At 41.9% G+C, this 20,461-nt stretch overlaps 2 protein-coding genes across 2 annotated transcripts in view; both read left to right on the top strand.

The window, feature by feature from the left end:
• LOC309706606 (potassium voltage-gated channel subfamily B member 1-like) overlaps positions 1-13,869 on the top strand; it is a 43,583-nt gene extending 29,714 nt beyond the window's left edge. Inside the window, exon 3 of the mRNA XM_082533302.1 lies at positions 7,829-13,869. Within this exon, the coding sequence (XP_082389428.1) occupies positions 7,829-9,649 (1,821 nt within the window). The 3' untranslated portion in view covers positions 9,650-13,869. The remainder of the gene's footprint in view (positions 1-7,828) is intronic.
• Positions 13,870-16,193: 2,324 nt separating this feature from the next.
• Positions 16,194-20,432, top strand: LOC309706248 (retinol dehydrogenase 10-B-like). Its single transcript, XM_082532600.1, has 5 exons — positions 16,194-17,174; positions 18,410-18,508; positions 18,630-18,775; positions 18,877-19,008; positions 20,206-20,432. The coding sequence occupies exons 1-5, from the start codon at positions 16,725-16,727 to the stop codon at positions 20,324-20,326; spliced, it is 948 nt and encodes a 315-aa protein (XP_082388726.1). The 5' UTR covers positions 16,194-16,724; the 3' UTR covers positions 20,327-20,432.
• Positions 20,433-20,461: the final 29 nt, after the last annotated feature.

The following is a 20,461-nucleotide window of genomic DNA, read 5'->3' as shown; positions in this document are numbered from 1 at the left end:
TTCACCTGCCAACACTGCTGCCACTTTCATAGTGAGCAACAACCATAGCAACAAGAGACAGCTGGAGCTCCAGCCTGCAAAAAAAATAATAATTATAAGTATCGAGAACAAAGACAGATTTTGAGAACTTGTCATTTTCAGCTGGGTGTGATGTGTCTTCACTGAGAGGAGATGTGAGATGGCTGTGAGCCTTGCCAGTGTGCTGAATTTCAGCAAGCAGAAAAACGCCCACTGTCTAACAGGATTGTACATCTGAGGATCACAGACACCATACTTATTCCATTAGCAGGGCTCACCCATGCAGACTGTATTTTTTTCCCCATCCAGCTCGGAGGAAAGCTTCCCAAGCTTATTGTGGGTTACCACAGTAGGTTTATTTAAACAGGGACATGCTGTTTGAAAGCCCAGCCTGTCTCTGAGGTTCAGCAGAGAGTGCAGCCAGCATGCAGTTCATTAAAGGTTCGCAGTTCTTCAGACAAGTTTTCTCTTTTCTCTAAAGTCTTTGTGGTGACACCCGCCCACTGACTTGTCCATCAACACAATCCTAATGAAATTGGTAGAATTTATTACAAGAATCATGTGTAATTGCTGTACGTTATGAATGATTCTTACATGAGGTGGAGCAGTGTCACCTCACAGCAAAAGGATCCTGGGTTTGAATCCACTGATCGCTCTGTGTAGTTTGCATTGTGTCGCCGTGCCTAGGTGGGTTTCCTCTGAGTAATCACAGTTCAAAGTCATGCATGTTGTAGGCTGCGTTCCAGATACAGCACAGAGTGACGCCACTCCCGAGTTAATGCGTTCCAGACAAATGAGGAAAAACAGGATTTATTTCAGTTCTTTAGATAAGTAGAGTCATTCATGTTCATCACTGACAATACAGCAAAATACTTGCCTTCTGACTTTACTTCTGACAGGAGCACAGCAGTAGGTTAACCTGTGATTCTAAATTGGCCTTAGGAGTGAATGTGAGTGTGAATGGTTGTCTGACTCTCTCTGTTAGCTCTGCAATAGACTGGTGAATGTTTCGGGGGTGTAACCTGACAACTGGGATAGGCTCCACCCCCCTCTGATCCTGAATTGCATAAGTGGTTAAAAATGGGTGGAAAAAATGATCTAGAATACTGTCCACATATTTTATAGCAACACTGCAAAAAAAAAGTCCAATTTTTTTTATGTCAAAAACCAATTTAAAAAAAAAAAGAAAGAAGAAAATGTAAAACAGGATTTAGATATGAAACTTCTGAATGGACCACTCTACGTGAGATTTGTTCTTTAAAATCTCTAAAACAGTTTATAATAAACATCTGTTTTGTAGGCCACCGTGCTAGAGATCCTTCAGTCTACATCATCTAGTGCAGGTGCTCCAGATATATCAGAACCAAGGTTTCTGTGGCCTCCGGTTGGAGTACAGATGTTTTATCAAGGAGATTGATGCTCACATGGTGACAGCAGCGCTGGTGCCTTTTGTGCTCGTCATCCATAGGGAATAATCTCATTTCACTTTCTCACTTCTCCCATATTTTGTCTTCATTTTCACCGAGCCACCTCTGTTCTTTATGCCACCTCTCACCTTTTCTCTGCCATCCTCGAAAGGCAGACGTCTTTAGCTTCTGAGAGCCTGATGATGAGCTCCTAATACAGTGAAAAATCAGATGAAATGCACTGCAGACTGTTAAATATTAGCCCAGATCAGGTCACTTTCAGTTTTTTACAACTCGTACTATAATTTCAGACATTTTGGGTGAAATGAATTTAATAGTATATCTTAAATTATACTTTACCTTTTAAATTTGAACTGGATAACCACTAAAATAATGCAAAATATTGTGCATGTTAGACTTCTAGAGGTTCACAGAAAGGCAGACAAAAAACAGAAATCTGTGAGCGCACACTTAACGCACTTCGTCCTCAGCGTTTTAGCACCACCTTCACACCTTCAAAAGGACACATCCTGTGAGTAGCCGCGAGCTCAGTAATCTATCTCCCTGTCTTCTCAGTACATAGCACAGGATATACAAAGGCTCTCTGTGGAGATGCTCAAAGTTGGGACAGAAAAGGTTGCTAGGTAAGGTGAAAAGAAGCAGGGGGGTACGCCTGTGGGACACAGAAGGTCTTGTCAATTTCGATGCTCAAGTTAGACTCGGAGTAAGTTTTTTGTTTAAAAGCTGGTTGTTGCTTTTCTGTATTATAGTACTGTAGAAGCGACTTTCATCTGTCACCTCATTCACCACAGGTCACAACAATGGGTAGCTCCGCATATTTGATTTGGCAGATGCCCTTCCTGTGTTGTAAGACTCTGTATGTTCCAAAAACACATCAGGTTCCGTTTACTTGATTTTGAGGGGGCGCTCTTGTGCGCTGTTCTGCTACTATTCAACTCACCAGTATCATCATGTACATTTTATTTAATATTCTAAGGTTTGGTTTGTGTTCCAGGTTTTGGTGGTTGTTGTTATATTTCTGCTCTGTTTTATTTTCTGGTCTTAGTTTTGACATCTAGTCTGTGTGTGTGTTAGTTCCTGTTTTACTTTGATAGTCTCCATCTCGCGTGTACTATGTTTAGTTTTGCTTCCCCTGTCAGCTGTCTTCCCATCCGTGTCCTGTTCCCTCGTTATCCTGTGTATATATTCTGTGTTTCCCTCTGTTCTCTGTTGTGTTCTCCCTCATTGTAGTTGGTTGGTCTGTCTTTAAATCAATTTATGCAGTTACGACACATTTTATTATAACCTAATCCTTAAATGGATTCAATGCCGTAGAGGCCCACAGACTGGTTAAAGTCTAAAAGTCTTTTTGTAAGGTTTGTTCACAGTTGCAAAATATTAAAAAATGTAAACAATGTTGTCCCAGAAACTATAAAAGCACTATATGGGAAATAAAAGGAAGGACAGCATGTTCAGGGGTTCATCATAATTATATTATGTAAGAGCAGCAAGTGAGAGCAGTTTTTATTGCACCGCAGTCCCTTTGTGGAACTTTCCAAGAAGGTGATTGTAACCCTGGGGAGTTATAGTGTTTATAGCTGCAACAGGCCTTTTCTCCACTAAGGAGAGGACTTTCCACTTTATTTATTAGCAATGTAATACCATCCATCTGTTCCCCTGTCTCTATTAAAAAACAAAAACACTCACCCAGTGTCCCGCAGAGGAAATAACTGCAGCACCACAGCAGCCCCTGTAGGAGGACGGGCCAGTCGTTTGCATAAAGGGCAGGAAAACATTTATTGGCCAGACACAGACAAGTACAACAATAAGAGGATTAGAGATGCCATCTTGCACTCAACATGCACACATAAAATAAAATGAAGTGAATCACTGCGTGACATAATCCCCCCTATTGATTCATCTCTTGTTGCGAAAAGGGCAAATCCAGTTACAAAGAAGTGAATCATTGGTTCACGCAGCGTAACGCAGTGGAAAATCCGTTCTTGATGTCAGATTTTACATCATGGGCTACATCCAGACCACTTTGTGGCGGACCAGTGAAAACTCTCTCTCTGCCAGTGTACATAGATGAGTATATTTTAAAAAAAATTATGTGCTATTTCAACAGAAAGACATCTGTAAGCATGACTCTTTGAAGTAAGTGTGTAAAATTACAGAAATCTATAAATAATTACGTTGGTGTAGCATGAATGGCCATTGGGGGGGGGGGGGGGGGGGGGGGGTCTTTATCAGTAAAATGCTAAATACTATTAAAAGTCTAAAATTTCTTTTCTCCTTCACATTTTCCAAAGTCATCCTGTGGACCAGATTGGAGTCTTTACCGGCCAATTCCGGCCCCTATGCCTCATGTTCGAAACCCCTGCCTTACTACATGTATTTCTGTATTCATATCGTCCTCAGTTGTAATAACTCTGTGATGATTACTTTTTAAGTAACAGCTCTTGAAGCCAAAATGTAAATGTGGTCAAAGGTTAGTTTCTGATTAAATGCCCCTAAAACTGATAATACTCCCATAATGCTGACTTGTACTTTGTGCTAAGTGCCAATTGGCAAATCTTAGCATGCTTAGGCTACACGTTGCTCTGAGAACATAAATATGATCTCAGAGATGCCAAGAAACTGATGGAAAGCTGATGGGTGAAATGTGCTGCAGAAGCATTTGAAAGCATTCATATTGTGATGCATTTCCTCCCCATGGAAACATCACTTCACTTTTGTAAGTAAGTGCTCTGCCTTCATAATGCATAAGTTTTATACCATCTGTCTTGATGGAACAAGCCACAAACTTGGGCAAAGTTTGACATTCATTTTGCCTGAAAAAAAAAAAGAATCATTGTTTAGGGGCTGGCAATTTTTTTCCTAAACAGTCACTACAACAACTTTGGCCTTGTTGCTTGTCCAAGTTAATTATTAACCATATATCTGAACTCAACACCAGCGAGAAACAAAATAACATATGTCTGATAAAATATAGAGGTGAGGACACTCGTTAAAAATAATGAAATGCTTTGTTTTTTCCATCCTGGCAAATGAGTACAACTCGGTTACACAACTGTATCAGTGTCAAGGCCCCCTTCCCTCTGTCTTCCGGTCCTGGCGGGACACTCCTTCCCTGTGGAAGCCTCCTGCCAGGTGTTAATAGACACCCTGCTTTCCTGTCCATTCCTCCCTCGATCAAGCATGAAGTTGAACCAACCCCCGAGTGGTGAACGCAGTGTGAAAACTAGGCTACATCTCTGGTTCTGCAGTCCGCCATGGCCCACTGAGGATCCACTCATGCACACCTTTTCCAGGACAGCAAAGCTTGCACTTGAGGAGGATATTAAATATTCAGTCTCCTGCCTCTACAGGCCTGCAGGGAAAGGAGGCTTGGGGCTAATTACTGAGCTGGAGGGGGGGAGTGTGTGTGTGTGTGTGTCTCTCTCTCAATATGTTTGTGCTTGTTAGGGGTGAGCGTGTGCCATGGTTGTGCAGAAGCAGCAACAGCCTTGATCAGATTTATCTTCCATTTATGCAAACAGGAAATGGGACGGGCTGTCCTCATGACTCCAGTGCTTGTCATTAAGAGCTAATGAGGTAACACAGCACTGACCATAACCCTCTTTAGCAGCGCATCTGCGTCTTAATGTCCCTGCTGTACTGTAATACATTTGCCCATACATATTTCACCTTTCAGTTGTGCACTGTGTCAGCTACATAAAGACGCTACTGATTCATTTTAACTTTAACTTTGGAACACAATCATATTGCACCCCATGTGTCCTTACCACAGGGAGCTCATTGGTTTCTGTTGCAAAGCACAGACTGGGTTAGCCTCATTTTCCCTTCGTCACAGATTTGTCACAGCGCCGAGTGTCCTCAGCAGACATCCTTCTCTGCCTGTGTCTATCTGTATCACTGTAGCGAGCTTGCGTTCCTATAATCTCCTCTCTGGCTGACCCTAGTTGGCTCACTACCAGGGTGTGAGGAGAAAAGGTGAGCGAGGGAGATAATTTGATGGGAACTGGAGCTCATCATCCTTCAGGTGCTCTCTTTACACAACACAGCCAGGTTTCAGCGTGATACATTAAAGTGCTCTCCAGCCTGCTAGAAAAGTCCTGATCTGTTGAGCGCGGTTTCCACTGAACACTTCAGGCTCGGTCTTGAGTCCCAATCTGATGCTAAATCAGCGCGCTCCCTGCATGATTTGCTTTTCCCAAAACTCCCCTTTAGGGCTTCTGCTAAGTTGTGTGACCTCCACATCCTCGCAAAACTACTGAAAACAATGCTGCAATCTTTTACCTTTTACAGTTAAGGGTAACGTTTGTGTTTTTTATAACTTTAGCTGATTTATTCTCTTGAGTGTGATTATTTAGTTACCTGAAATCTACCTCTAACAGGTCTTATTTCAGAGTTTAATCCATCATTTTGACTCTCTTGGGACCCACACCTGGAGGCAGGCTATTTCAGGGAAAGCTCTGATAAAGTTTACATTTCGGGGTGCCCTTTAATTCCCTCTTGCTTCTAAACTCCTGTCCTCTCTTGCCTCATCCGAACAAAACTTTCACTGCTTTTAGCCCCTCTCTCTTTAAAGGCCAAGCTAGGTGTGGAAGCGCTCACCTGTCAAGATTAATTAAAGCTTATAGAGGTTGACTGGCACAAGGGAATAATCCCGCTCTCCAGTCGCCTGGGACATGGCCTCGACAGTGACCTTGTGCTGGATTTCACACTGACTCCAGGACAGGAATAATAGGTGTGGCACACCTACACAGCCACAACGGTGTAGGCTTCCTAATCCCCAGCACTATGACTAGACCCTGTTGTACTCAGCAGATTATATCATTAGTAGGTAGCTCAGTGCTTTAAAAGGTCTCCAGTAGCCTTTCAGTGGGTCTCGCTTGCTACGCATGCTGTCCTTTGCAGCAAAGTAATTCATCCGGGTTTTCTTGAAGCCCGGGGCATTGAAGGATTGTAGCAGAATGAATAGAAATGGAGACAGAGGTAGTAAAGTCTCAAAGGGTTTGTTTGTTTGTTTGTTTGTTTGTTGGGTTGTTTTTTTTTTTTTCAGGAGTATCGGTACAATCAGAAACTCCCTCTCGCTCTCTTGCTTTCTTGTCTTTTGCTTACACTCTCTTCCAGTGTAGCGCAAGACACAAAAAGAAAAATGCCCCAGAGTTCACATTAGCTCCGACCCTTCTTTTGAAAGGCTGACATGAAAGTAGAAAAGCTAAAGGGGCCGTGAACTAATATCATCAAAAGGATGAACCAGGGCGTTTTAGCTATTTCTGAAAAACGCAGTTAAATGCTACAAATGGAGCAACACCAGTTCTTCTCTTTGATACTGAGTTTCTCTCGGGAATGACCGTCCTTGCTGCCATACAAGACTCAAACTCTTATATCAGTTTTGATTCAGTCAAGCATCTTACCTGATCCCAGCCCTGAAGACCAGCTGTACTGTGCCAGTGCAGAGTTGGAGTGGCAGTGTTTTTCCCATTCATCAGCAGACACCCAATCATAGACCTGACTGTCAGTTTCCATTAGCCGGCGATGCTTGAAGAAAAGCCAGAAGGTCAATTGAAGACACTGAGTGTTGTTCTGAAAGAAGCTTTTCAAACCATCTGGTCTAAAAAAATATCCCATCAAGGCTGTCATCATATCAGATTTTCTCTACATGATTAACTCAGCCAAACGATGGTTTTAGTATCTGCACTGATATTCGCTGTGAATTGCAATAAAGCAAAATGACTCCCCTGAATGTACAGCAATGTCTGATGTATCTGTGATACTTTTCCTCTTTGTTGCGAATAATAACTTTGATGAATCTGGTTTTGAAAATAAAAACTGTGGTGCGAGCTCCACATTCAGGGTAATGAGAAGGAGCCTTCCATGAATACAAAACAGATGGCTTCAGACTTGTTGCATACTCTGTGCAGTCTTTTAATCTCTAAGTGTTCATTTCTGTCTAGACGGCCATCGGTTAAGAGATATTCTGATGATCAAGCATTTGCTTCTTGTTTGTGTAAGATTAACAAAATGGATTGGGCAATTACTCCGAAACTATCCACATTTGGCATGCATGTGCTGATCAATATCACACTTTTTGATTTGTTCAGCTCAGCTTCTGTAGTCTAAAATGTGAGGAATTTTACAAATAGCTGAATTTTAGCTAAATGTTACTAAAATAGAAGTAATTGACACTGCTAACATGCTAAAGCTCCTTGTTCCCCCTTCAGGTTTACCACAGCGATGGACTATGGAGTGCTGTTAAACTATTTCAGTGTGAACCAAAGGGGAGAACTGACTGACCTGCACTGTTCTGGGGAAATAGCAATAGATGAGTACAGAGCAGTGGAAGTTTATACCGCAGACATTTTTTTAAACATTTTTCTCTCTGTGTTTTCCAGATCCTGGCAATCATCTCCATCCTCTTCATTGTGTTGTCCACCATTGCCTTGTCTCTGAACACACTTCCAGAGCTGCAGGACACAGATGAGTTTGATCAACCCACCGACAATCCACAACTGGCCCATGTGGAAGCCGTGTGTATCGCGTGGTTTACTATGGAGTACCTCCTTCGCTTTCTCTCTTCCCCCAGCAAATGGAAGTTCTTTAAAGGTCCTTTGAATATTATTGACCTGTTAGCCATCTTGCCCTACTATGTCACCATCTTCCTGACAGAATCCAACAAGAGCGTGCTGCAGTTTCAGAATGTCCGCCGTGTGGTTCAGATTTTTCGGATCATGAGGATCTTGCGTATTCTGAAGCTAGCCCGTCACTCCACAGGTCTTCAGTCCTTGGGCTTTACTCTCAAAAGGAGTTATAATGAGCTGGGTCTCCTTATCCTCTTCTTGGCCATGGGAATTATGATATTCTCCAGTCTGGTGTTCTTCGCTGAGAAAGATGAAGAAGACACTAAGTTTAAGAGCATCCCAGCTTCCTTCTGGTGGGCTACCATTACTATGACCACAGTGGGTTACGGAGATATTTACCCAAAAACTTTGCTGGGAAAGATAGTCGGCGGGTTGTGCTGCATTGCGGGGGTTCTGGTGATCGCCCTGCCTATCCCCATCATTGTAAATAACTTCTCTGAATTCTACAAAGAGCAAAAGAGGCAGGAGAAAGCCATCAAAAGAAGGGAGGCTCTGGAGAGAGCTAGGAGAAATGGTAGCATTGTCTCTATGAACATTAAAGACGCATTTGGCCGCAGTGTGGAGCTCATGGACGTAATGGTGGAGAAATCTGATGAAATGAAGGAGAAACTCCAGGATAACCATGTGTCTCCTAATATCCACAAAGGGACTCCGAAAAACAAGTCAAAGACCAACCCAGGCAGCCCCACCAAGACCCTTGAATCAAACTATGTAGAGCAGGCCAAGCCTTCCAGCAGCCCCCAGCACCTCAGTGCACAGAAACTGGAGGAGCTGTACAACAAGATGACCAAGGCCCAAACGCAACCCAGCCTCACCGGCAAGGAAAAGGGGCAGCCGTCCAAATGTAGAGAAAGAGCTCAGCTTGAGATGGGAAGCATCCCCAATGAAGCTATCCCAAGCACACTGGAGGTTGTGACAGACATGAAGAGCACGTCCAGTATCGACAGCTTTATCAGCTGTGCCACTGACTTACCTGAGAGCTCTCGCTTTTCCCAAAGCCCCATCAGCAACATCCCGGGCAAGGTCAGTACAAACCCGAGCCTGGAGACCACCCTGGAAAATGAGCATGAAGGCGCCACAACACCCTTGACAGGCAAAGGTACAAACTCCAGAGGCACACACATCAACAACCCACTCAAAAGTCGTTCTCATAAAGTCAACTTCCGAGGCGGTGAGGATTCGGGGACGGGAGTCCTGTCAGACAGCTCGTCCGTGCATAGCCCCGAGGCATCCATCTACACGACCGCCAGCAGCAGAACACCCAGCAAGAGCCCAGAAAACTTACTGCCTAGCATGTTCACGTTCCACGATGCCTCCGTCAGTAAGTTCATTGATGCTGACACAGATGAGGAGGAGCACCCGCATGATGGTTCAGTCGCCAGCCCAGCCCAAAGACTCCTGGAGAAATCCAGCCCCAAGTTTGGCCATCGCTCCACTTTCCAGCAGGCTCCCAACCACATGGAGGGCCTCCAACGGAAGCTGGGAAACAGCACACTGCCGTTAGAGGGGCAGGAGAACCACGTGGCTCAGGAACTTCAGCCACTTCAGGGAGAGAAGAGTCACTCTAACTCTTAAAGAACCAAAAGAAAAGAGACAACAGACAGAACGTGAATAGAAAGCAAAGGAGGTGACAAGCAAATAAGAAGCGCTGGGAACCTCCCAGCGTTATGAAAGGCACGGAAAACATTTGCGGGAACATTTAAAGACTTACAAAAATACTTCTATCCCGTGAAGAAACAGTAACTGTGCACACTGGGAAAGAATTTTGTGTCCTCTTGAGCTTCTTTCTACTAATAACTCGTAAATAAATCCTTTTAGCAGAGAACTCTTAAGAGATTTTAAAAAAAGAAGCAAGGAATACATTCTGAAGAGTTTTACAATTTATACATTTCTTTTAGCCTGTCCAGTTGACTACAGTTAATCTTTTTCATAAGGCAAAAACCTACTTTCCCGGCATCCCTGGATAGCACTTTGACGCCACAATAGCAAAGGCTGTCAAATCAGTAGCAAACCACAAAGGGCATTGAAACCTGGCATATTGAGTTGTAAGGGGAATACACATTTTCTTTTACTTTCTACACAGTGTATAACCTATATTCAGCGTATACGATGAAGTGGTGGGAAAATGCGTAGTTTGTTTCCTTTAACTTCCTTCCTCGAAACTGGCCTTAGTACACGTTGTCTCCTGTGTTTTATGTTTGTACGGCAGAGCGAAAGCCAGAAATTAACAGGCAGTCAGGCAGCATGCACGTGTGCTTAATCATTACCTTTCATATCTACTATATTTATTCCTATGTAACGTTTGTGGTCTCTTGTCTTGAGTGTGATCTCGAGTAAGACTCAAGTGTTTCAGTCTGTTGTCGTCAAAAAAAAGTTCAGTGTCCTACTCGTTGATCTCTTTTCTTCTTTTCTTTTTTACTGCACAGGTCACATTAAACAACACAGAGACACACTGTGAGGTTATATCCGTGAATGTCCTTCCTGTTCTCGTTGTGCCAGGCTGCTGGCGAGAAAGAGAGAGAGAGCACTTTTTTATTATTAACACAGAAGAAAAAAGCGTTATCTGTGCTTGTGTACCTATTTTCTTTGTTTCTAAATGTCTTTTGCATGTCTCTTAGACTTCATGTCCGATGTGGAGGAAACTTAAACGGAAAAAAAACTGTCTGACACTGATGAAAAGTTTCTTGAAGGAGCTGAGGGGGAGTCGCCATTCCTGGTGTAGCTGATAAACTTTGCATTAAATGACACTGCTTATGAGCATCAAAACAGCTGGAAAGACAGCAGTGAAAATCCCAGAGATTTGAGCTTCCGAGTGTGAATATTGTACATTTCTAATTACGCAAGTAGAATCTGTTACAACGATACACATTTATTGTACAAGGTAAAGAATCAAAATAATTTATATTTTTAAGCTATTTTCTAAAAGAATGGATTCTTAGATAAATATATTGTGCATAATCTCATAGTTTTGCATTTCAAGTACTGCATTATTTCAATGGAGCTGCATTTATTAGACAATAATCTGCAGTGCATACCTTTGTATTGTTTGCTACTGTCTCCCAGTAATTCTCTGTCCTTCTGTTCTTTGTGTGATGTGAAGAACCAAAGAATTGTTCTGTCTGATAACTCATGCTGATGATTTATCTCAAAGAATATTAGAAATTGAAGCATTCCTTTTCTAAACAGCAGAACGTGACATATATCAAGGGGGCATACTCGCTCATTGGGGACAAACATGTGAGCCAGAGAGAGCGTGCTGGCCCCTGAAGAAGACGACTGCTGATGGAGGATGAAATAGGAAAATGAAAAAGGAAGGCAGGAACGAAGCACTTTATTTCAGATCCATTTAGAAAGCTAATTTGATTATTTACACTCTCTGGATCCTGGCAAGTGGTTCGCTTCCAGAAATCCAAAACATTATGCTCACTTGAGTCCACATGACATCTCTTATAAACTTAAAGACACCTCGCAGCTATGTGCAGCTTGCCACTCTGATACACAAACAGCAAGGAGGTACATTAGGCCACTATAGTTCAACCAAAGGGATCCGTCATCCCGCTTTTCTGAACACACATGATCACTGGACACATGAGCGATCCGGGCGTTGATCATCCGGTGCTCTCATGCTCTTTCTTACAGAAACCAAGCAAGTATCATTTTTTTATTATTGCAACTTACAACATATCATGCAAGCCAGCTACAAGCAGTCGTTTTCAGTAGTGGACCTTAAGCTTAAAAGAGATATTCACTGCTGTGCAATGTCTGCAGTCATTAGACGTAATATGAGTTAGATAATTTGGTGCCTTTGCTTTTAAGAACGCCTACTCTGCATGCTGAATCTGTCGCTGTGCCCTGTCTAATGGAGCCTGAATGACAATAAAACAAACAGCGAATAAACACATAGAGAACTGGGTCATCATGTTGTCAGACTGATATATTAGATATCTACAGCCCTTTCTCTCATGTCTTTCCTGTGCACTTTCACTCAAAAAGTACCAAACGGGTGCACGGAAAAGGCCCGGTCCACACAAACAAACAGGTGGGGACTCGCTCGGTAGAGTGAACAACCACTGTTTCCATGGTGATGGCTGAGATGACTGAATGGCTCAGATTTGATGCAAGCAAGTAGTCGAATTTGTAGAGATGGAGTCCTTAAAGACTCAAATAGCATATTGAGAGTGCAGACAGCATTCACATTCTGTTCATTCCTCTCAGTTTGTTCCCTGCTCGCTTGTCACTCAAGTGTGGTGAAGGCTTAAAAACAAATGTGTAAACAGAAAACTGGATTATGGGCCTCTTAAAAACAGTCACATATTCCCTTTTTTTTCATAGAAACATGGACACATTTCAGCAAATTACAAGACAGCAGACAGAGTACGAACATATGCCCCCATCTATGGTGATGCAGTTAATAAAGACTTCAGCTTCCTAGCTGTGCAGTAGAACTGTTACCCTGATTATAACTGACGTTCCTCTGCTCCTTCACCTCATGACCAACAAAGACAGAAGTTAATCATTCAGAGGAGAGCATGGAAGTATTAACAAAGAAATTTCCTTTTTTCTTTCGCTCATTTTTGGGAAGAGTAAAGCGTCTCTCAGGCAAAAGAACTGCCTTGACATTCTGTCAGTAAGAAGCAGAGTTATGCAGTCAGATTATATCACTCGTATGCATTTTCCATTACAAGGCCCAGCCTTGTGCTCGAGTCTTCTGTGAAGAATGACAGTGCAAAGCAGGCAGATGAGGCAACCTTTTGAGGATGTGTTCAATTCAGTGAGTCTATAAATACAATCCTGGGCATGCACCGGAAAGGTCTGAGCCTGCAGGAAAGGCTCAGTTACAGCAGTGTGTTTGGTCAGATGGCGTCATGCAGTTTTTGAAGAACAAACTTTGCCTGCAAGTCTGGCAAAAGGGGTGGCTTGGAGGAAGCTACACAGCTACACCGCTGACTGTGTAGTTACTTTGCTTCTTTTTTTTTCTTGCAGCCCAGCCCAATGCTGCATTGTAATAGAATAAAAATGTCAAACTGACAAATAGTCATATAACTTTGGCTGCTGAAGGTGCTAGGGACATAAGAAAAGAACAAGGAAAGGGGGGAGCATGTGTCACACGGTGAAGAATGAAGGCTCATTAGCATTCAACAGTCAGACATGCAGTAAATAATATTTTGGAAAATGAGCCTCTAATCTAGTTGACTTTCTAAACAAGCCATAGTCTATTTGAATACATTTTTTCTGTGTTGGATGAATGTTAACAATGTCCTTGTTGCTTTTTATATAATTTCCTCTTGTTTTCTGAACTGCACTTTATTTATTTTGCCTAAATTAAGCCCTCGGCTTCTTAACGAGAATAGGAATAACAACACAAAGAAAAAACTGAGAAAATACAAACTTACACATTAGTTCATACAACTCCAGAAAGCACAAGTTTTATCACTGAGTAAGCATTTCAAGCCAAATACAGACACTTCATTTGATTTCAATCCTTTTCTTCCCCCTCCTTCAGGGAAATAATCATTCTGTTCAACTCACGCAGGTCTGTACGTCGCCCCATCTGTGTCTGGGAAAATGTCTCTTTTGTAAAGTTTAGTACTTTGTACCAGTTGACTTTGTAGAATATTTGTGATTTCCCCATTGTTCAGTGCATGTAGCGCTATGAAACTTTGACACACAGAACTTGTAAATATTATCTAAAAAAGAAAAGAGAATAAAAAGCTATAGGAAAATGTCTATAATGAGCAGTTTTGAAGCAGATTTCTCATTTTACTGACTGATGCTTAATAAAGACAATAATCCAGTGTTGGTCCCGCGAGTCTCACTCTTCTTGTAAGACAGTTCATTATTTAAGCACAGAATTCTTTATTTCGATGCCCGTGGCTCTTGTGGTCCTCCATACATAACAACGTGTGACAGCAAACTGCAGTGACTGCACAAGCCTGAGCTAAAGGGTCGAGGATAAACACTGCTTGTTTTATACAATAGCTCCCTCTAGTGGTATGTTTTCGTATCCATTAAGATGTGTACGGATCCGATGTCTCTGACTAAACTTTCAGGAGTGGGAGGTTAAGTTTCCCATGACGCCACATGAGAAACACGGACTGTTGTGGAGGGGTTCACCAGTAAGTTCATATAGAGAAATACTGAGCAGATCTGGTGCAACTCTCCACAGCAGTCTCAGTATGCCATTAATTTACATGGAAGAACAAACTGTATTTCCTGCATCAAACACAGTACATCTAGTTTTAATGATGAGTGACCAGTGAAGTTTCCATTCTGTGCCAGCAATGACCACCAATACCAACATCAACACTTAATTACTTGTTGATTATTTTTACAGTTATTATTTTTATTGCATTTTTCAAAATCTTAAGGTGACGTGGATATCAATTCAAGGTAAAAAATATGCATCCAACTGTCCATTTTCTTCCATAATGGAGCAAACACTATTAGAACACTGGGACCAGAACAATATTTTTGCTTGACTAATGAGCCCATGCTTTGGCGAGATACTCAACCCCAAGTTTGGTCTAATGGAGCCATTGTAGTGTAAGTGTGAATGCATGAAAGCAGTATATGAACAATATGGGAAAGAGCAGAGACACAATTTAATTTAATGACATACAGTAGTGGGGTTACAAACACACTGGGTGTGCAAAGACAGGAATGGAGAAGAAGTGCATCATGGGAAGTCCCACATTCTACTTTTAGGATCTCTCTGAACCACCAGGAAGTGTGCAGTCTGAGAACGAAGTGCTCTGATTGGACAATATGGTATTATCGGGCCTTTAAGATATGATGTGGTCTGATTGTTCAAGAGTTTTATGCGAGGAGACAGGTTTTATATTCACTTCTGGATTTAACAGGGAGCCGATAAAGAGAAGTTGATATAGGAGAAATGTGATCTCATTTTCTAATCCCTTTTAATATTGTCACTGTAGAGATTTCTATGGAAGGTTCACTCTAAAAAATTTATAGTCTAACCATTTTAAAAAGAAGGTTTACAAGATCGTAGTGAGCCTTGCTATGATGTATGTTTGGAGGCGGTGGGACTGAAAAAAAGGACAGGAGGCTAAGATGGAGGTGGCAGAGTTGAAGATGCTAAGATTTTCATTGGGAGCAAGCAGAATGGACAGGATTAGAAATGAGTGTATCAGAGGGACAGCTCAGGTTGAGTGGTATGGAGTAAAGTTACAGAAGCAAGGCTGAGATGGATTGGCCATGTGCAGACGAGAGATAGTGGACAAAATGGATAAAGGATGCTGAATATGGAGCTGCCAGGCAGGAGGAAAAGAAGACGACCGCAGAGGAGGTTCAGGGATCTAGTGAAGGAGGATGTGCAGAGGGCTGGAGTGACAGAGGAAGATGCTAGTGATAGGGTGAGATGGAAGCAGATGATCCCCTAAAGGGAGCACCCAAAAGAAGAAATTGTTAAAGACTATAAGCAAACAACAAAAACTATTTTTCAGTGACTGTAAAAGTTATGTTACATCATTCTACACCATGACCGAGGTTGTGAAAAGGATTAAGCTACAGTAAACGCCAGCAACAACCTTAACTGAAGTAGTCATGTCTGTTACACGAGCACTGCAATAACACAAAAACATTAAGTGTGACCTACAGCAGATCACGAGAAAATATTCCAAGAATATGAGTTTATGAAAAACGCTACTTATTAGAGATTTGTGCGCACATGATGAACAGTTTATCAGCTTAACATTTTGTACAGAGTTGGATAATCCACCTCACATCATGGATCAGGAATAACTTCTATACTAAGATGAAAGGAGAGGAATGTATATCATAAAGTCGTTTACTGTAGTAACTGTGACACGTTTAAACTAAAGGTTATAAGTCGCACTTTGAAATAAGACCCTGTTTATTTATTATAAGGAGGACAGATTTTTTTTCTTTTACCTCAAAATGTATAATTAGAAAATAGTCATAATAATTAATACTTTTAAAATATTTTTAATAAATAAAATAAATATATATAAGTTAAACTCTTAAAATATTTCATTTAAATTAAATACAAAAATAAAATCTACACTTGAAATAATAAACATTTTGTGAACTTACAAAACTGCACAGCCTGCTTGATGAGGCTTCCGTGCACGTTTGTTGATTGGTTACGTCATGACTTCGAGGTCAGCTGTCTTCTTCGCCAAGTGTTTGCATTGTAACACCTATTCCGATGGTCATAAACGCCGACAGAAACCGTATTGTATTATTAAAATGACCGAAAGCAACAGTGAGACTACTAAAACGTTTATATGAGCAGATTCCCCCCGAAAACTTTTTGATTCTAAACTACGATGAAAACATGAACCCAAAACTAAAATAACAGCTCAGAAAGTAAAAGACTGCAATAACTCTGGGTCCACTGAGTGTTATCGTAATCCCTGCCTCAATCCCACAGCCGCTCTTTATGAGTGTATTCAAGCGAGTCACTCAGCTCTTCATTTATCAAACAAAAAGCTGCTCTATTGGCGGCCGCCATCAGCCGACCGTCCTATAATCCGGCACAGTTACATAAAACAAGCCTCCAACCCCAACGTCACACGGAGAGGTAACTACACTCCAAAGCGTGGCATTCTTTTTTGTGTGACTCGTTGGCTTCTCCTGGACGCAGAAGGAGCAGGTGTGTCTAAGCGTCATGATTGTGTTAGTAGACTTGTTGCTGATGCTAATCGACCTAACCGGCTCTATCCTGAGTGCCATCCTGCAGACTTTCCTTCGGCCGAGGCTTAAATGCATCGATGGGGAGCTGTGTCTGATCACGGGAGCCGGGGGCGCGCTGGGTCGGCTGTTCGCCCTGGAGTTTGCCAAAGAGGGGGCCCACCTGGTGCTGTGGGACTGCAACGCGGCTGCCAACGAGCAGACTGCCAGGCTGGTGCGAGAACTGGGCGTCCGGGTGCACACCTACACGGTGGACCTGTCCAAGCGTCGGAACATTTACGAGACAGCGAACCGGGTGAGAGCGGAGGTCGGGCATGTCTCCATAATGGTCAACAACGCAGGCGTAGTGGCTGGACGGAGGCTGCTGGACTGTCCGGATGAGCTTCTGGAGAGGACTCTGCTGGTGAACTGCCACGCGCTTTTCTGGGTGAGAGCTGATGCTTTTTTTACGCACACATTCGTGAACCACCACTTTAAAGAAAAAAATTAATGGGCGATCCACCGGTCTCACAGGAGTTATGTAACACCCATTTAGTGTCCTCCTCGCTGGTTCCGGTTGGACTTGTGCACTGATGTGTCATAATGATGATCATAACTCATGTACACATGTAAATAAAAACACGCTACAAGCCAGCATCAAGTTAGGTACGTGATCCTGCTTTTGATCCTCCTAAAGCCTCAATCTGCTGCTCATAAAATAAGTGACAATTAGCGGATTTGCGTAAAATCGACGAGAGACAAACGGTGGGCGGCTTTTCTCTTTATTGTTATCAAATAAGCTACACCTGATCCGTCAAATGAGACTTGTTTCTCTCCTGTTTAACCACGTGTTAGCTTTTATTCCAAGTTTCACTGTTTGAATACATATTCATAGCACAAATACAGTATCAGTTAAAATCATAAAGCTGTGAAACATCGACAACGTCCCATTTTCAGTTTTCAAAACCAAGATCCTCCAAACAATAAAACCAACCTTCATGTGCATATTCCCATATCTTCGTAGGTTTTGGGGGGTTGGTATGTAAATACACAAGCTATTTTACACTAAAGCCTACCTGGAGTCAACTATTTTTCTCTGCATGTCTAATCAAGAGTTCATTTGCCATTAATAGCCTTTCTTTGGGAATGTCCTCACTTGACTTTTTGCCCCATTAAATGGCTTTTAAAGCATTCTTAAATTGCATTTAAAAGGAGCTTCTGCGCAAGTTTGCAGCTCCATATTTTTATTGTTGGACTTTGTAATTGTCTTGTGAACTTGGCCTGATGCAGCCTGACGGTTCCTCGTCTGTCTTAAACAAGCCCTTTTAGCTCCTATATTTTTAAGTCCTCTGTCTTTTAGCATACTTTGCTCCAGAGCTGTGTGCAGGTACTGATGTCTCTCTCTCTATGATGTCACACAGAGCCAAATGCCCAAAAAAAACAGTGTGAGAAAGGTAATTTATAACAGTCTGGAGTCTGAGTACTTACTTCTAAATATCATCACTGCACGAGATCAAAATAAGGAAAAGCACAATAATTCCACTTTAATTTCTGAAAAGTTGTAGACACATAAAGTATGCAAATCAGATTTTGAGCTTTAAGCAAAGGTTTATGGTTCCTGGCCCCCATGATAAGCTTTACTGCTTCACTTACTGCTACAACCTTTCTGATTTCACCCAACAGATGACGAAAGCGTTCCTGCCACGGATGAAAGAACAAAATCACGGCCACATCGTGACCGTCGCCAGTGCACTTGGACTGTTCAGCACTGCCTGCGTTGAGGTACCCTGCAAAGGACTGTTCGAGCACAAACTTAACAGAAATACTTTCCAAAGCGTATGTTAACTGACCCGACAACTCATTTAAAGGCTCCTCTCTCTGGTCTTTCTACTTCCCCCTACAGGATTACTGTGCTAGTAAATTTGGAGCTGTTGGATTCCACGAGTCACTGACACATGAGTTGATAGCAGAAGACCTGAATGGCATCAAAACCACTTTAGTATGTCCTTATATTGTAGACACAGGGATGTTCGCAGGCTGTGAAATCAGGTGAGATGCAATTATTCACAACTGGAGCTTGCTGGGTGGTAATAATGAAGTAAAGCTGCATTTCAGTATGTCCTTTAATGCCTCTGTATTGCATTTACCAGGAAAGAGCTTCGCAGCATAATTCCACCTCTTGAGCCTCTCTACACTGTGCAGCAGTCTATGAAAGCCATCCTAGCAGAACAGCAGATGATCTGCATTCCTCGTCTTATGTACATCCCCTTTCTTGCAAGAGCGTAAGTACTAAGTGGATTATATGACATGATCAGCTGCTTTTACCAAGGCTTAAATTAATATGGGGCTTTTGTTTTCCATTTCTTGATGGATGTACAATAGAGCATGTTAGCTCATATAAGTACTTGGGCATCTATATTGACACAATGTTGATGTTTTTTTGTTTTTTTTTAATGTGAAAAATTGCCTCATAGGCGCAGATTGTTTGGCGTGAGCTCTAAAGTTTACTTACAGTAAAGTCAAAATCAACAATTGAGAAACAGGTAAAAATTGCCATGAAAATCATAGGAAACAAAGAACACCGGTCTCTCAAACCAAAATATGAGAAAGCTGTTGTTCTTCAGGTTCAGAAAATTGTTGATGATCCATCCCATTTCCCTTTTCAAGAGTTATTTCTCTCATGGAGACTGTATAGAGCACTGATGTCAAACTTATTTTGAATGAGATGATCTAAATAGGGCGGGGCCAGTGAGGCTATCCTGTCTGCTACTGAAAACGGTTAAACTACACATTTAATCCCTGAGACGTCTAAACAATGTTCCTCAGCTTTTCTACATGATAAAGAAATGCTTCTGTAGTAAATGAAAGAAATCAGTCAGCATGACTCTTTGGGGTTAAACTGTCAGAGAAAAAAAAAAATCAAACAGCTGTGGTAGCTCATTGCACACACTGTGCTATAATTTAAAAAAACGAAGTTTCTGTTACTTTACGGGAAATATCCTACTGTGGACACATTGTAAAAATTTGGCTGTCTTTTAATTGCTTATCTTTTACTTCATTATTTTATCAGCATGAAAAAGCTGTTAAACCTATTCAAATGCATTTTAAAGGTCAGAAACTCGTGCCCTTCTTCACATTTTCCAAAGCTGCCAATAGTGGATCAGATTGGAGCCTTTGCTGGGCCGATTAAGCCCCTTGGGCCTTATGCTTGACTCCTGGTATAAAGCAACCAATTGTAAAGCAAACCGCTATAAGCACTTAGTCCTCTCAAAATCTATTGTACTTCTAAATAAAGGCTTGGAACAGTTTAAAAGGTCTGGAATTTATCACAGCGTACCTGAATGTTTGCTGGAGTTGCATTACAGGAAAGAGGTTTAATTTGTTGGTTTTTATTATGTGTGCAGCCATTCAGCACTGCATACCCAAGAGGAAAAGAAATCCCAGTTTTAAAACAAAGTTCATTCTTTTTTTCCTTCTAGCTTACTACCTTGGGAGGCAAATGTTGCAACGTATCGCTTCATGGGAGGCGACAAGTGCATGCTACCATTCATCAAGAACATTGAAATGAAGACCTCCAACGGCCATACCAAATTGTGCTAACGTTTCTGATGGTGTCTTTATAATATTCTGTGAAAATCTGCTTACGTTCGTTTTTTCCAGGACTTCCCAAAGGCAAAATTGTATGAAGCAATTTGTCGTGAATGCTGAGCTGTTTAAGTATCCACTGCTGATGCT

Source organism: Aulonocara stuartgranti (genome assembly GCF_965226115.1).
Source record: "Aulonocara stuartgranti genome assembly, chromosome: 5".
Classification (NCBI taxonomy): Eukaryota; Metazoa; Chordata; class Actinopteri; order Cichliformes; family Cichlidae; genus Aulonocara; species Aulonocara stuartgranti.
Note: the sequence above shows the minus strand (reverse complement) of the source record. Positions and strands in the feature narration are given on the sequence as shown.

What these genes read in the sequence shown, in the direction of transcription:
- LOC309706248 (XM_082532600.1), top strand. Translation starts at nt 16,725, where the DNA reads ATGATTGTGTTAGTAGACTTGTTGCTGATGCTAATCGACCTAACCGGC. An exon ending in TCAGCACTGCCTGCGTTGAG is followed by an intron (nt 18,509 to 18,629) that starts GTACCCTGCAAA and finishes TTCCCCCTACAG; the next exon opens with GATTACTGTGCTAGTAAATT. An exon ending in ATCCCCTTTCTTGCAAGAGC is followed by an intron (nt 19,009 to 20,205) that starts GTAAGTACTAAG and finishes TTTTCCTTCTAG; the next exon opens with CTTACTACCTTGGGAGGCAA.